The sequence below is a fragment of the Apteryx mantelli genome, chromosome 9 (genome assembly GCF_036417845.1).
Source record: "Apteryx mantelli isolate bAptMan1 chromosome 9, bAptMan1.hap1, whole genome shotgun sequence".
Classification (NCBI taxonomy): Eukaryota; Metazoa; Chordata; class Aves; order Apterygiformes; family Apterygidae; genus Apteryx; species Apteryx mantelli.
The window spans coordinates 19,379,653-19,395,900 of record NC_089986.1 but is presented as its reverse complement, the minus strand read 5'-3'; the positions used below and the strand labels follow the sequence as shown (position 1 = coordinate 19,395,900).

The following is a 16,248-nucleotide window of genomic DNA, read 5'->3' as shown; positions in this document are numbered from 1 at the left end:
TACCTGTCATGTGTATAACCATGATCTGGTCTGCAACATTCCATCAATGTCTTTGCATCCCAAGTGTCCGTTTTACTGCCGCACAAGAGCTGCTCCAGCTATAAAATTTAAAAACAAGGAATTTTTTTCCCCTCCCTTTAAAAGTGATGCAGAATGAATACTGCATATTCTGATTACTACTACAGCAGTCTACTTTCTGGAATGGTTTGCTGCGAATCTACCTCAGTCATCCCATGCAACCTCCCCAAGTTCTTCAAATGTAATACCTTCATCCCAATGACAGCCTCACTACCTGAATCTGCTTTTGCGTGCAGTCCATTACCACATGCGGAAGTTAGCGACACTGAATGCATCTCTTGGAGAACAGAGACAATCCTCCAAAGTAATTTACACTAGCAGACCAAAAATGCCTTAACTTTTTGGAACTATTTCATAATTTTGAAGAAATCTGGGGGAATGGGGAGAATGAAGTGTTTACACTTGCTTTTTAGAACCTGGTCTCTTCTTTCAAATAACAAAGTAAAATAAATCGTTAGGCAGAGATATCTTTTAGATAGTAGCTTTGTACTTCAGCTTAGCTTACTTTGCCTGTTCTTCTTATGGCACTTGGACAAGCAAAGCTGACAGGCTAAAGCTGAAACATGAAAGCTTCCAAGAGTGTCCTTCCAGGATACAAAAGAAGTTGTAAAGCCCAGATCTTAATAAAAATAGAAGTTTGACACACCTAGCCATTCCATACATGAACAAAATAATTTTACAAGTTTTTTTTTATAATTACTGAGGAATGGTTTGTACAAAGGTTCAAGTGGTCTGATACATGACCAGCAGAGCTCTAGATCTCACACTTAAGTCCTACTAAAGAAAAGATCTTATATCTCAGACTACTCTACTCCTATTCCTTAATTTAGGTCAACTGAATTTATAAATTCGCAATGGACTAGCATCAGCATTTTAACATTTCTAAGAAGCAGCAAGCATCAAACCATGTCACCAACCATGCAACAGAACAGAGTACAGCATCATTTGCACGACGAAAAAGAGAAATCTGGTTAAGACCTTTAGGAAACAGACTATATAAAGTATTCACATTCTTTAGTGGTCTTAGATTTGTTGCAGAAAAATAGGTGGTGGTACTCTTTGAAGTACCAACAGAAAGGCATACAAAAGAATCAAGATAAGCAGCTGCAGGACCCTGTTTTTAAGAGACCCTAACATTACAAAGCATCAAGAAAAAAAGATAACTTGAAGACTTGGCTAACACACTGTTTCACTAGGCACTTAACATTCCTTCATGAAGTTAAAGGTGCAAGTTTATGACAGTAAACAAAACCTAGGAACCACAGTATTCAAATAAGCTCCCCAAAGGCAGGCAGAATAATAAAACAATCTCATTTCTAGTCCAAACAGAACCTTGTCTCAATTCAGTCCATATAAGAGTAAGAATTTTACAAAATTTGATTTGGTGGGTGGTGAGAACCAGACATCAAGACAAACTATCCTATTCTTTGCTCCTTCTTCCTCTGTTCTTGTTAAAAAGCTTTTTTTTCCCCTCCATAGAATGTCCAAGTAACATCCACAGCTGTATCTGCAGCTACTAAGAGGAACTGCAATACAAGGAATTAGGTTCAGCTTCCATACCAATATAGAGCCTGAACATAAAATTGAAGCATTCTTCTGGAAAGAGCTGGTTATACTCGATTTTACAGGAAACTGAGCTCTTCATAATAGAAGCATCAAAATGAACTGCTACTGAACACAATCTCAAACATTTAAGTATGCAAAGGACTGAATTGTACTACTATGCATCATACATGCAATTAGCCTATTTGTGTTAGGACCACACAGTATCCAGACTGTCTATACACACAGTCATAAGGCATAACAGCATCAGTTCAGAACACATTTACCAACCTCCTCAGGATAGAAATACTGAAGATGACTGAGGGGGAAGACAGATTCAAATCCATCTCTGAAGGAGTCAAACTGCCTGGCAACACCTTCATTTAGTGCCCAGAATATAACCAACTGCAGGAGGAAAAAAAAAAAAGTCACATGAACAAGGGAAGCATGGAATATCACTACTATACAACAGACTATGGAAAAAAAGATCCACAAAAGTCTGGCCATATGCTCACTGTAGTGGTAGCAGAGTTTGAACTTTGATGCATGGAGCTGCTCTACAGCATTGCCTTATTCTGCCTTAATTCACAAGCTCATACTGCTACATGTATGCAAAGGCAGTGCTACTGCGGGAGGAAGGGAGGAAGGGAGGAAGGGAGGAAGGGAGGAAGGGAGGAAGGGAGGAAGGGAGGAAGGGAGGAAGGGAGGAAGGGAGGAAGGGAGGAAGGGAGGAAGGGAGGAAGGGAGGAAGGGAGGAAGGGAGGAAGGGAGGAAGGGAGGAAGGGAGGAAGGGAGGAAGGGAGGAAGGGAGGAAGGGAGGAAGGGAGGAAGGGAGGAAGGGAGGAAGGGAGGAAGGGAGGAAGGGAGGAAGGGAGGAAGGGAGGAAGGGAGGAAGGGAGGAAGGGAGGAAGGGAGGAAGGGAGGAAGGGAGGAAGGGAGGAAGGGAGGAAGGGAGGAAGGGAGGAAGGGAGGAAGGGAGGAAGGGAGGAAGGGAGGAAGGGAGGAAGGGAGGAAGGGAGGAAGGGAGGAAGGGAGGAAGGGAGGAAGGGAGGAAGGGAGGAAGGGAGGAAAGAAAAGAGTTGTTTCTTATCTGCTCCATCACAGAAGTCATTTGAGTGCAAACAAAGCTCATGTTTAGAATACCCTAAACATGCAACTGAAGCAGAATTTAAACAACTTGTGTCTCAATTTTTGAGGAAACAAAGCTAATACTCAGAATTCTGAACAGCTGGTTAAATTGGTTCTATTTAACAGCAAGTGTGAGCCTTGTTCAAAAATCATGTTTTAGATATTATTACAAGCCTAACCTACATATTGTCTCTGTACACTGTAGACTTGAGTCATTCCGTTATATTAAATGATTTAATATCACAGAAATATGGAAAAGCTGAATACCTTCACCTTAAATTACTGGGATTTGGTAAGACTCTTAAGACAAAAGACAGTATGATGGGTTTATTTTTATGCTTTGGTATCTGCAGTTGCTCCCTCAGGATTAAACTGCCCTTCCAAAGAGGATAATGCCTACAGAAACAGTAATCCCAGTCACTTGGGGGGTGGGGGACAGCAGTGAGACAACCCCAAACAAACTTATTTTCACACTCCTGCAGCCAGTATTTATCCACTAAGCTCACAAATAGATTATACCTGGTAGACTGCTTGTAACTAAGTTCAGATTCTTTTGTCAGTTAGTGCCACTGATGATTACACTTGCCTCAAGTATCCTCAACTGTAGCGGGCAATGAAGGCCGATTGTAAAACATGTGTTGTCAACACACAGCTACTGGTTTCTAAATGTGATAAAGCTCTAACCTAGAATGCTGAAGCAAGCTTCAAAGGACATTTAAGCATGCATCTGAATGTGGTAAGAACTCATGATATTGCTGGACTTCTTAAGCAGATGTTTGAACACTGTTCCAATAGAGTTACTCAGTCCAGACAACACTCAGAATTGAAAGCGTATTAGGTTCTGTTGATAAGTTTTTCTAGGGAAGAGGTAATTGTTGCATTTTGGTTAAGATACATATCCCTACTTTCATGCATCAGGTTTTCATACTGAAGAGCAAGTTGGTAAGCAACAGCAGCACAGAAGGCCCTACACTATTGTAGCAGTAGAAGGTGCTGACTTGAAACTGTGAATATTTTCCATGAGCAGAGGTGTATGGCAGAATTAAGGTGCCTTACTGTCTTGTGGATTCGCAGAGAAATCCAAATTGCTTTAAGAACTGCACTGTGGAAACAAACTTTTTTGTCCAGAAATCTAGAAGCAGCAGGTCAACTTCTTTTCTTCTCCCTCCATGATAAAGAGTAAAGTCTTTCAGGACACTAGTAGAAGAAATAGAACTATTTTCTGATTAAGGCAGTGCTTGTAAGGTAGTGCTTTCTGATTAAGACAGAACAGTCTGGGGGTGCGGTGGGGGTGAGAGGTGGCAGGAAAGTAACAATTGGATATTCTAGTTTTATAAACTAGTCTTAATGGTAATCCAAACAAGATTGTAATGAAAAGGACATTTTCAAGAGCAAGGCAGTTATCCACAGGAAGGTGTAGAGGCTAACTGATAAATCAAATGTACTGTTTCAAAATTGCAATTCATCATACTCATGATACGGAAGACGTCGATATTCTCTAAAGTCTTTTCTGTTTCCTTGACATTTTAAGTCTGTACTGCAGATTACTGTGAACTAGTTAAGTCTTCTCTTTAAGGTGGGAATATAAAGACAAGGAAAAAAACTGTGCAAGTGTCCTAAAGAAAACAGTCTTGAAAATTTACAAACAAGCAGAAAGCAAACTTTGTGTAATCTGCATTTAAAATACCAGAGGCATTCAATAGGACAACTACATGACATCTGAAATGTCTGTAAGCCTTCATCACTGTATCAGACACTTGAAATACACTGTCTAGAGGAAGTAACTGACTGCAAACTGTCCAAGTCAGATTTGAAAGCAAACTTGCTTGGCAAGTCAAGAATACAAATTCCATTTCTAACAAGCTACAGTAGCTGGTACTTCCCGTCTGTAAGTCTGCAAACAGCTTTATTTCCAAATATGTTTAATTTTATGAGTGTTTCTTGATCAGCAGCATTCACTTTCAAGAAATACATATACGAGAACTGGATATGTGCATAACCGGTTGAATCTGGAACATGAACTAAAATTGCTCTTAACATTCCGTTGTGCAGATTGTGGAATAACTTTGCAAAGTTCTCAGTTAATATCCAGGAGTTTGAAAAGTGCTTGAAAATCTTAACAGTCCTCTGAGAATGAAATTGGTAGTAGATTAACCTGCTAGAAAATGCATTATTTAGAAACTGGAATATGACATTTTCACTGTGCAATCAACCATTCCCATCTCCATTCTCCTCATGACTTTGACATAATATTTCATTCTTCCTTCCTTTCCCCATCTCTTTGCCAGGCTGCTTTTAGTCTACTCCATTTAATACTTCCTTATGCAGAAACCTCATCAGTATTGCCCTTTTGAGTTTTTCTAGGCTTTATGTCCTTTCTGAGACAGAGATCATGATGCATGCACACTGTCAACTTATTACAGCATTGTTTTATTCCCTCTTCCTTACCTAAAGCTTTTAACATTCTATTCACTTTAATTTCTACTCAGCATTGAGTCTGACTCAAAGAACTTCAAAACTAGTATAGCAGTTCAAAGCCAACTGAAGTGTGGTGGCAGGTGCTCCATCAGTAGTCTAAACATTCATTATCATATCAAAATGTGGGAGCTTGTTAGAAGATTCCGAAAGTCTGCAACTCTACTTATTCCACTTACTACAACACTTTATAGCCACAAAAAGCATAAGTCTGAAGACTTCATTATGTATAAACCGGACAATTCTGTACAAAATTTCAAGTGCAGTGCATCGACTAGGGTTCAAACTCTTTGGTAATAAACTAGAACAAACCAGAAGCAATTAGCAGGAGAAGTATTATTGCTGTGTCCAGTTCACAAGAATGAACTGAAATACATTTGGAAATAAACAACTTGGGAGTAAGGTGGGAAAGAACTAAGAAAACACATAGTCCTAGCTTTGCTTTTACGTACTCTGAGATACTCCTCTAAATTGTGGATGGTGACTGGTATATCTTTTCCCCCTTTTTTCAGCTCTATATTAGGAAACCCAGGAAGCGTGAAGTCCAGCCCTAGATCTTCCACTGAGCAGCCATTCATAGTCAGAGCCTCCAATGCATACTGTAGACTTTCTTTGGTCTAAAAAATTCAAAGTGAAAACCAGTAAGAACAACTCATTCATATTAATTTATCCAAGAGTTACAACTTCTAAAACAGTTTTGACTAAGTGAACCTTTCTATAATAATCATATTATTTTTAGTATTGTTACAGTATTTGCTTTCCTCTATTTTTCCAGTATATACAACAACAAACCAACACAAGGCAAGTAAACTATCTTAAAAATGGATAAACCTGAAAGATCACAACAGTACAGTTTTTCCTAGCAACTCTGGATTTTTTTTTTTAAGCTTCTTGCTTATTTTAAGTTTAGAAAATACTGTTGCAAGTAAAGTAGGTATGTGTGAAACACCAAGGTGCTCAGCCTATGTTTTTTCTTACAATAATTAATGGCATTCATATTTGGCATGCATGCTGACATTTCTCAGCTTTTATCCATCAGGTTTCAGACTTTTCAAACTCCTACTGGGAAATCAGAAGTGGTGACCAAGGAGAGAAAAAGTGAGGGGATGCGATAACTTCATTAGTAATAAAGCAGATATATTGGGAGTAGAAGTTATATTACTACCATCTAACCTATTAATATTGGATGCTGAAAAGAGAGCATGCACGACGAAAGCCTTTTATCACCACCCTGCAACAGTGAACGTTACTATTTATAGTTAAGAGTGGGTAACCTATAAAAACTAAGACTCTTCTATTGCTGTAGAAGAACCTGTATGTTTACATACAAAGTGAATTTATATCAGTTCTACATACATTTTTTAGTGGAAAACGGCACTTCTTAAAAAAAAAAAAAAAAGAGAAAAACAAACAAACAGAATTTAACTAAACTAATAACAAAAGCCAAGCCTTCTGCATGTTCAAAATTGAGAATAGATTTTTTTTTCCTCCCAATACAAGAGTCAGCCTTTTCAACGTGAACCAGAAGTTACTTTATAAGAACTTCTTGCAGTTTTTGCTGTTTCTAGTGAAACAAGGATTCTGTAATAAATTTCTAATGTTAAAAGTCCACATTACTCAGAATGGCTTAATGATTAAGTCTACAAAAAATTGCTATTGTTATAATTACTAGCCACATTAATACTATTCCTTCTTTTAAAATGAAGTCATTACTATTATCACCAATACTAAGCACCATCATACACTCTATTCAATTATGGGTACTTCTTAAAAACCAGAAGCATGTAAAGATGGTTACTTAGGGTTACTGTCCCACCTGTGTTTTGTCCTGTTCAAGTCTTTTCTTTTGTCTTACAATATCTTCAAGATGATATATTGATTTGGCTACTACTGGATCAATACTGAACAAGTCATGTGATGTCAAGGAAGTCTCCTGTCGTAACATCCATTTATAAAAAGGAAGTCCAAGAGGAAGGTCCACCTAGGAATCGAAACGTGTTTTAGTATTGAACTGTTAGTCTTTCAGAACTACAGTATTTTGCTATTTTATCTCTTGGCTAGATCTAGAACACTGAGTAACTGATAGTTTTCTCACATACCAAAACAGTGTTTTTACTTGAGAAATTTACAGCTGACAAAGCACAACTGACGGTCTGGAACATATATGCATTAGAGCAATCAGCAAGTTATCAGCTTGTGACAGCAAATAAGCCGAAAATAATTTTGAAACCAGTATGCAGAGATCGCAACACCTGATAGGAATTAGCTTTTCCATTTTTCAGTGTAGACTCAAGAATAAGTTTAAAGATCTTCAACATACACTGTCCTTCCCTCTTCCCCCTTAAAAAATAAGAAAATCGCTAAAGCTGAAAATGCTTCCATGCAACTCTTAATGCTATTTCCCCCCCCCCCTAAACCAAAGCTAGATTTTTCATGTAACCATTTAGAATCACTGTTTTATTCTTACCAGTCTAAAATCCATGATGGCCTTGGCCATTAGTTTTCCCAGAAAGCGGAACTTCATTTTAACTTTTGCAATGTGAGCTGGCTTGGCTGTTCTACCAAAGGGAAGTGCGAAAAGGCCTTGAAGGTTATGAATATACTTGGTTCCTTCCTGACTTCCTGTTGAAGAAGGAAAGAAAGGTTCAACACATACACTGCTAGCTTCATTCCAGAGACAAGTTTGAAAGCAGGTAACTTTACAAAAAGTTTAGGTTATGGTTAACAACCAATTATTAGTATTATTTTTAAACAATCTCACCCTATCGTGAGCCTTATTATCTGACCAAAAATTGAGGCACTCTATGAAAGCTCTTCACCTAAAGTCAGCTTAGAATCAGTCCTATATTAGATCAACATTGATAACTTTAGTAGTAAAACATTTACCTTTCGGATTGGCTAATGTTACTTCTTCTCCCCTCCAGAGGCCTAAGTCTGCTCTCTGTAGTTCCTGAGATACAAGTGCATAGAACTCTAGTGTGGGGCCTAGGCCTGTGCCAACCTTCAGAAGGGAAGGCAGGGTGCAGGGGTAGGAGAACAAAAAACAAAAATAAAAAACACAACAAGAGAGTCCATTAGGTCAATTTGAATGTCAAAATCTTTACTTAGTCTGAGATTTATGCTACATTATAGACTATTGCAAAAAGCCTCTAGAGAACCTAACTACCCCAACAGTTATAACAGAATTGAAAAGCTTAGGAAGACCACATATCAGAGTGGATATCAATGGAATAAAAGAATTAGCCACCTAAAGATCATACTACAGAAGAAAGGGAAGTGCAGCTGTTTGGTTAGAGGTAGAAGAAATGCACTCCTTAGAATAAAACTGATTATGAAATTGAATGAAAGCATTCAGAGTTTCCCCTAGCAATTAAAAACCATAACTAAGCAGATGAGGGATAATTAATAGACAGAATTTTGTGGCACCAGTGATGGGAAGGAAGAGAGTCTGACCAAGTCATTCTAGGGAAGTTGTAGCTTTTTGTGTTAATCTTCATTAAAAAGGGGTTAAATTAGACTGCATTGACATTACTTACTTCATTCTCATACTGGATTTCCAACATGGCTCTTGAACTGCCTAGATCCTGCATCACAGATTCTGCCTGTTTCAACAGCTCATCTCTGTTCACAGTGCGCTACACATTATAGAGAAGTTTTAAGTAGTGAAATTATGTCTGTAAGTCCCAATTCCCAAGACAGTTACAACAGGAAAAAATTTAGTTACGCAAGCTTTTCCACCATGTGTTAATAGTTCAACAGTTCAATAATTAGTAAGTTTATACTCCATTTGACTACATTCTTGCCTCTATATGAAAGCAGACTAGTATTACAGTACTTAATATAAAATGAAAACCAGTGCCTTACAGTTCTATCAGTGTAACTTAAAACAGCTACTATTCTTGTCCAGGATCCAGCAACAGGACAACATAGCAAAGTGGTGTCATGTGACATTACGTACCTCACACAGATGTGAGAGGAGTGTCTGGGACAGCAGAGTCCCAGGGGTCAGTCCTTTCCCTTCGGTTTAATGTTTGAGAAGTAAAGTAGCTCTATAACCAGTTGCTTAGAAAAGATGAGGTAGCATACAAGCTGTTAGCCTGTATTCACATAAACTTTCTGCTCTTCCCATCACCCCTGAGCTAATACATGGTGCAGAAAAACAGATTAGAGATGCTAAAGTTCAGCAACCTAAGGGAAGAATCCTCTCCCTGCCCTTCCAAAATCTGTAGTAGGGAAAACTGGAGGTTTCAAAAGCAGCACTGGGATTTCTAAGCACTGGAAACTATATTCTAGTTAAGTTAGATTCTCATGTCTCTTGTCTTTCTTCCTGAGGTGTCCAAGACTATACAGCATATCTATACTATACAGCAGATAACATCTCTCCCCAGATTCAAGGTGGACACCCAAGACTCCCCCAATTTAAAACAGTCACAGCTTAACTTCATTATTGCATAGTGACAAGAGGTTTAAATACTCTCTCAGAATGCTAAGGACAATGTTTCAGTTTATTCAGGTAATATTTAAGCCCCTAAATCCTACTATTTGAATTATTCTGGAATTCTACCTAGAGTGAATCAGAGGTTTAGAAGCCAATCTGCCAGTCTACGAAAATAACACTAATGTAACCCAAAACTGTTAAGTTCATCTTAGGAATGCACACAAAGTGTACTGACTTCAATTCAAAATTAAGCAGGCTCAGGAAAAGCAATGTAGTATAGACTAGCCAGTTCTGCCATCTAATGGCAGATACCTAGAAGACATACACTTTATGCTTTGGGGCTTTTAAAGAAACAAAAACAAGCCTCCTCTTCAACTATGCTACCAAAAATTGAAATTTTAAAAATAAATTGGTTCACCATGACATTCTTAAAGACACCAGCAAAGCAAACAGATCATTCATTCCATTTCTGAACAGGATATACTTACTTTTTTCCTGTCCAGTCTTGGTGCCACTCTGCTATCCTGAGAGTCTGATTGATTGATTTCTGGATTAGTATCCAGTAGTCTTTGCATGGCTCGATCACGATCAAAAGCAGTTACATAAAACAGCATTTGTCGAGTATCAAATGGAAAGAAAAACGGGCTGTAAAGAGTGTTGGATTAATTAGCTGAGATTCAACTAACATCTATTGCTACAGTTTAAGAACAAAAAAACCCAAACAAACAAAAAAACCCCACAGAAATGTAGTATGCCTGAAGCTAGGGCTTTATTAAACACTAGTAAAAGCATCCTCCAAAAGGAAGCCTCCCAGAACACACTTTTGTTTTAGCTACGATGCTTATGAGCAAAATCTTGAGATCACATTTTAAAAAGTAAACACAGACTCCAGAAAATTCTCTTCCAGAAACATAACCCAAATATTTGAATGCCTTGGCTAGGCAGAGATCATATCAGAAAGTAGATATGCATTTACTTGTTCATGCCTGCTTTACAATTAGTGTATTAATTCAGATTCAAGGTCAGACACTTGGGGAAGAAAGGAGAACCTGTCTACAGCAGAACCAGCAGTCCACCTTCACTATTTTCAAAAATGCTTAAAAAAAAAAAAAATTCCATGGAAGACTAGTAAGCAGAGAAACTTCTTATTTTTTCAGATCTACTATTCTTGAATACATGCATGTTCTCAGTGTAATGCTCCACACTAACATTTAACTGAAAGGCAGTTTTATGGCGCAAATATGGCTACAGATGAATATACATAAGAATATACATTAAGTATTAAGCACAAGTAATTTATGGTCTGGAATGTTAATGAAGAAATTGGGAGATTTGTTTTGAGAATGGAAGACCAAATAGTATCTGCAGAGAATCTATTTCCAGTTGGGAGACCCAATGTTGCTTCAATTACCATACCTGGAAAAGCCAAGAATGTCAACTCCAATTTCTCTTTTTTATTTTTCCCCAGGTGCAAGAGTTTTACTGCTTATACTGTCTATCAAGATACTACAAAGCATTATAAACACTTTATAACGAAGTTATACTATGTTTATAACCTTTTTACATTTATTATAGACTCTTAACATAAACATTAACAGTAATTATTTAACATTTACTATAAAAATTACGTTTTCCTTTGTACTGTACTGAATATGCTAAGATAAATATGGTGGAGCAATAAAAATGCCATTACAAAGCTAAACAGAAGAACACATAACATCAAGAATCAGGTATTTGTATTTCAACAAGAAAACTTCAAATTACTCAGTAACACCTGTAAGCACTGGTCTAAACTTTGCAGCTAGTCCTTTCCATCCACATTTGGTTCAAATTGTGCAGTATGGGCGTAAGCATTCATCCAAGCAGCACCATGTAATTTAAGACTTCTGGGACTATATTTTACTCTTCCTCAATACTTTCAAAAACATTGTAACATGCTGTACTTTGGCAGCCCAGCCAAGAGGCCTATTGAACTCCAGTTTGAAATACTATAGAGTAAGTCATTCCTACCATGTTTTCCCAAGTTCCGTCAGCCACGTTGGTATGTTCCCCGTCATGATGACCAAAGGGTCCTGGAGCTGCCTGTTTGCTTTTGCTGTCAGTTTACTGTTGATAAATTCCGAGGTTGGAATAATCTCCTTGCAGATTGCATTCTGTGATGTTAAATAACAATATGTTTCTAATTAAAGAAATATCAGAAAGTCTTTTTACACCTCTAATTTGCTTACTAAAGGAGGTGGGGGGGGAGGAAGGAGGACAACAAAACCAGAAAAACCCAAGCCTTTCCTTGTCACCTGGCTCATACAGAGTGTGAGGATACTGCTCTTTGAATTTAAAGGAGTAAAGAATTTGGAAAGTATGTTTATTTTAACACAGTGAAGAGCATACATGTCTGATCATTAGAAATTAAAGCCTTCACCTTACCATAAATTAGAGAAAGAGGTAGGGGAAGAAAATATTTGCACCTTTTCTTTTGGGGGGGGGGGGGTAGGGAAGGAAGACTATTTTAAGGTGTACTAAACACAGTTTTTCATACTAAGTATGAAAGTGATTAAAAGTGCTCTACTCACATCATACAGGTAATACCAATATCGACTGATAGCATGTAAAACCCTCAAAAGAAGAATAACGTCTAATGATGGATCTTCAAATGTTATGTTTTCAGGTGGAGTAGATATGAGGTAAACTTCTAAAGGATTTAATACCGAAGGGCATACACCATCTAGCAGCAAAGAAAAGAAAGATTTTTGTTATCAAAGCCAGTCACTTAAATTAAAGTCTTTCCTAGATTGGAGTATTAGGAGCCTAGGCAATATGTGTCATTTATATGGCATTCACTCAATGAAAGCAGTTTATATAGACAATATGTAGCTTACTTTTAAATATATAAATATATGTATATAAAGATTACTTTTCTTATATTATGCATTTTTTAAAAGAAACATTTATTGCGGTGTCTCTAAACACGCTTCCTCCCCACACTTTCAGAAATGTCACAAATATTACCTCAGCAATATACTCACCATGCCACAACTCATCATGCTTTTTAGAATTTCTAGGGGAGGTTTTTGTAGGAGCAGTTTGTGCTCTTCCTCTTTTACCACCAACACAGTCCTTATTACCATCTTCATCCTCTCGCACAGGTTTGTACCTAAAAAGAAATTAAAATTTTAATAAACATGTATGTGAAATATTAACACACATGAAAACAAAACCAGTTGTTAAAGTGTTACTTCTTTGATTAACAGAATTTTACTTGAATGACTGTTAAAAGCAGAAAGAAAAGAATAGTGCATTTGGATATGATCCAGCCTTTGAAGCTAGCTCTTCAGAAGTAAAGCATGGGGGAGGAAAAATGGGGACCCTCCAGCTCCATGAACTGGGAGAAGCAGAACGCATAAACAAATCCCAAAGAACTTTGCTTTGAATGACAAGTATTTAAATATTAGTAAGAAAAAAGACACAGCTGGATGTTAGAATGTTTGCCACAGTCATAGGCCAAGGCTGCTCCTTACAGCCATGCAAACATAAGGTATAACCAGAGAATACATTTATCTGTACAGTAATTAAACTATAAAAAACAGCATTAAGTTGATCATTAATTGTAGACTGCAGACATATTCTCTATTGGTTGTAGTTAGCTGCCCAATGCTAGAGAACAATTTCACTCCATCAAGCTGCTGTCATTTTAGATCCTCATTTACTCTTTATGTTACCTAATGTAATTTTACATTAGCTAGAAGGAAATACCTGTAGCTGACAATAAATGCTTACCATGGTTTAAGTATCTCAAGCACATCAGGAAGTTCAAAGCTTCACAGTTTTGGGGGGGGGGGGGAATCTATATTTAAATTTTCTTTAAGTACATAGAACTAGACTTTGGAGAAGTTGGTCACCAACTTCTGGTTTCTCTAGCCAACTTACCAAATGGTATGCGTTTTTGTCCAAATCCCAGCTCTTCCCAGCGGGTTGCTTTCATCATCTGTAGACTCCCTCTCCTCCTCAGCTTGTAAACTGTACTGCCTAACTGCTTGATACACAGTCATATTATACGGCAGCAAGTGATCCCCAATGTAAAATTGTAGTCTGTGTCTCACATTACCTGAATTTAAGAATTGAGCAGCCTGAACAAAATAAACAACAAGGTAAGAAACTGATTTGTTAGCTTTGCTTTAAAGCTCTCCGCATACTGTTCCCTACCACCCCCCGCCATCAAAAGCTTACCAAAGATTCATCTATTTCTTCATCTGACCCATCATCATCACTATCTTCATCATCTTCTCTAACTCTGCCATAACCTGAGGAGAGAGAGGAAGAAATACATCCTTATATGTTTTTAAATTAAGCGTAATAATACCTTTGTACTGTAACTTTTGTAAACTCCAAGTGATTTCAGTTCCAAAATACATCAATTCAAGAATGAAAGGTTCAGACATGTTAGGATAAGTTTCCCTGTCAACATCTGGCATCAAATATGCCACGTCATAGACAATCCGATAGTCAATTTGATTATATTTCTGTTAGTATTTGGACTGAACTTATTACAACAGAAAAAGCATCCTAGAAAATGACAAGTTCCCTTTTAGCTTGAGTCTCCTCTCTGAACTAGATACATTTTTAGGTACCATATATTTTTCTTCAGTATAATCCTGTCGGGTTTTTACAGACTCTGTACTATTGATAGCACTAATTATCTTAAGAACCAAAACACACGCGTGACTGCATAAGATATAAATACCTCTAACTACAAGGTATCTTTCAATGGCCTGTACCAAAGCCAGAGGATCAATCTTCACAGGTCCGCCCTTCCACTGTTTCACATTAGCACAGTCCGGATGCCTTTGCAGTTGGCATTTTAATTGATGTGTGTTGAAGAATTTTAAAGCTTGAGATCCTCTGTTAAGAGAAAAACTCAAAATAATTTGTGAAAAAAGTTGCTACACAAAGAAAATCTAATAACCGTCATTGCATAAACAATGCATTAAAATAGGCTTATGCATGCATTTGAGAATTTACTTGCTCAGAGTAAGATTTCTTAGCTTCTCTCTCTAAAAATATGCTATTAAGATTTGAATAAACGTATTTAAAAGTTTGTTCTACAAGAACACCAGAACCTAAATTGGATGAAAACTCACTTCCAATGAAAGCTGAATGGATTAAGAGAAAGTTTAGTCAGAGGTCTGATTAAAGTATGGTCTATACTGACCATCTCTTATGTTTGAAGTTGTTCAGTGGCCAACTGATGACACATTAAGTTTAGAGTTGCCTTTACCTTCAAATGCAATAAGGATAGGAATTAGGAGCGGAAAACGCAAATATCCATTCATGTTATTTTTAATAAGGACCTAAGGGGACAAAACTATATGCTTACTTATCCTTTTTTTCCTTACCAACAAGTACAGTTTATATACATGTTCCATCTCACCAAACTATCAATACTTAAGCTTATCGTTTTTATACACAAGCCTCTTATCTTGGGCTGCTTCTATCTCCAGGTACTAGTGAAAGACTACCAAATTTTTAATGCCTCAAAATACTCATTGACCAAATCCACAGTTAGACTAGCAGTGGAACAATGCTGCACTAGTCTGACTTCCCACGCTTAGTTTTCTATTAAAAAAGAGGTAGCAGAATTTTGTTTTTATAACTATAAACTTAACTTCTGTAATTACCCCATTTTTTACACAAATAGTGGGTATTAGAAAGCATTACAAGATTACAGAGCGCATACTATATGCAAAAGCCAATACCATTAATTGCTTCAAGTATTAGAAATCTGTACATTGCATTCATTCCCATGGATTCTAACAGTTTTGCAAAAACCAAGTGCTGAACACTTCAGGGTAAGTTACCTTACTGCTATAGTGAGAGGCTCTATACACCTAATACAATGGATGTTCTGTCACAGTTGGTGACAAAAAATCCACACTATCTTACTACCTGAAATAGAGACAGAAGTTTTTAGCATTTCAAACTTTAAATTTAAGCTACATGCATTTCATCATCTTCCAAAAGCCAAGACATAACCTCGTCAAAGACGGTCTAAGAAAGTAGCATTGTAAGAAGTGGAATTTCTACTTTGCACTATTTAACAAGAATGTTAATATACTGGGGAGTTTGATACTCAAAACTTAAGCCCATATATAGTATGGACTTTTTCCTCTTTTAAAGAGAGAAAAAAGTTTATACCACCAGCTTTAAACTTTTTAAATAGCTTTAACTTGAAAACATTCAACATTAACATGACGTAAACAGTAGTTTCTAAAACCTGACTTTCACAACTCCTCCCCTAATTCCCTATAGTCACATGGATAGGCCTATAATCAAGCTGTCCTTTGAAAGTATTTCTGGGTGCTCTTTAAAAACTTATATGCACCTTATACCAAAATAAGTTTATTAGTTGCTATACACTGAATCAAAAATAGTGCTGATGTATTAAGGAAGAGTACAGAAAAGGAATCGTAGAAGTAAGTCTTCATTCACTCAGTTTTGTTACTTAAAATGCATATAAAGAACTGGATTCTCAATTTATCTCAAGACACAGGGCAGGTCTATAGTTTTGTTTGTTTGTTTGTTTTTAAATAACT

At 37.1% G+C, this 16,248-nt stretch overlaps 1 protein-coding gene across 10 annotated transcripts in view; it reads right to left on the bottom strand.

Moving 5' to 3' along the window:
* TRIP12 (thyroid hormone receptor interactor 12) overlaps window positions 1-16,248 on the bottom strand; it is an 82,927-nt gene that overhangs the window by 2,913 nt on the left and 63,766 nt on the right. For 8 of the 10 annotated variants that reach the window (XM_067301879.1, XM_067301882.1, XM_067301881.1 and 5 more), the window contains 14 exons: window positions 14,400-14,572; window positions 13,886-13,959; window positions 13,586-13,785; window positions 12,685-12,812; window positions 12,232-12,383; window positions 11,672-11,814; window positions 10,150-10,306; window positions 8,760-8,858; window positions 8,110-8,224; window positions 7,691-7,845; window positions 7,040-7,204; window positions 5,676-5,840; window positions 1,912-2,025; window positions 4-98 (listed from right to left, as the gene is read on the bottom strand). In XM_067301879.1, coding sequence (XP_067157980.1) covers window positions 4-98; window positions 1,912-2,025; window positions 5,676-5,840; window positions 7,040-7,204; window positions 7,691-7,845; window positions 8,110-8,224; window positions 8,760-8,858; window positions 10,150-10,306; window positions 11,672-11,814; window positions 12,232-12,383; window positions 12,685-12,812; window positions 13,586-13,785; window positions 13,886-13,959; window positions 14,400-14,572 — 1,935 coding nt within the window. The remainder of the gene's footprint in view (window positions 1-3; window positions 99-1,911; window positions 2,026-5,675; window positions 5,841-7,039; window positions 7,205-7,690; window positions 7,846-8,109; window positions 8,225-8,759; window positions 8,859-10,149; window positions 10,307-11,671; window positions 11,815-12,231; window positions 12,384-12,684; window positions 12,813-13,585; window positions 13,786-13,885; window positions 13,960-14,399; window positions 14,573-16,248) is intronic. The other 2 variants (XM_067301884.1, XM_013944337.2) reach the window with 1 other exon arrangement.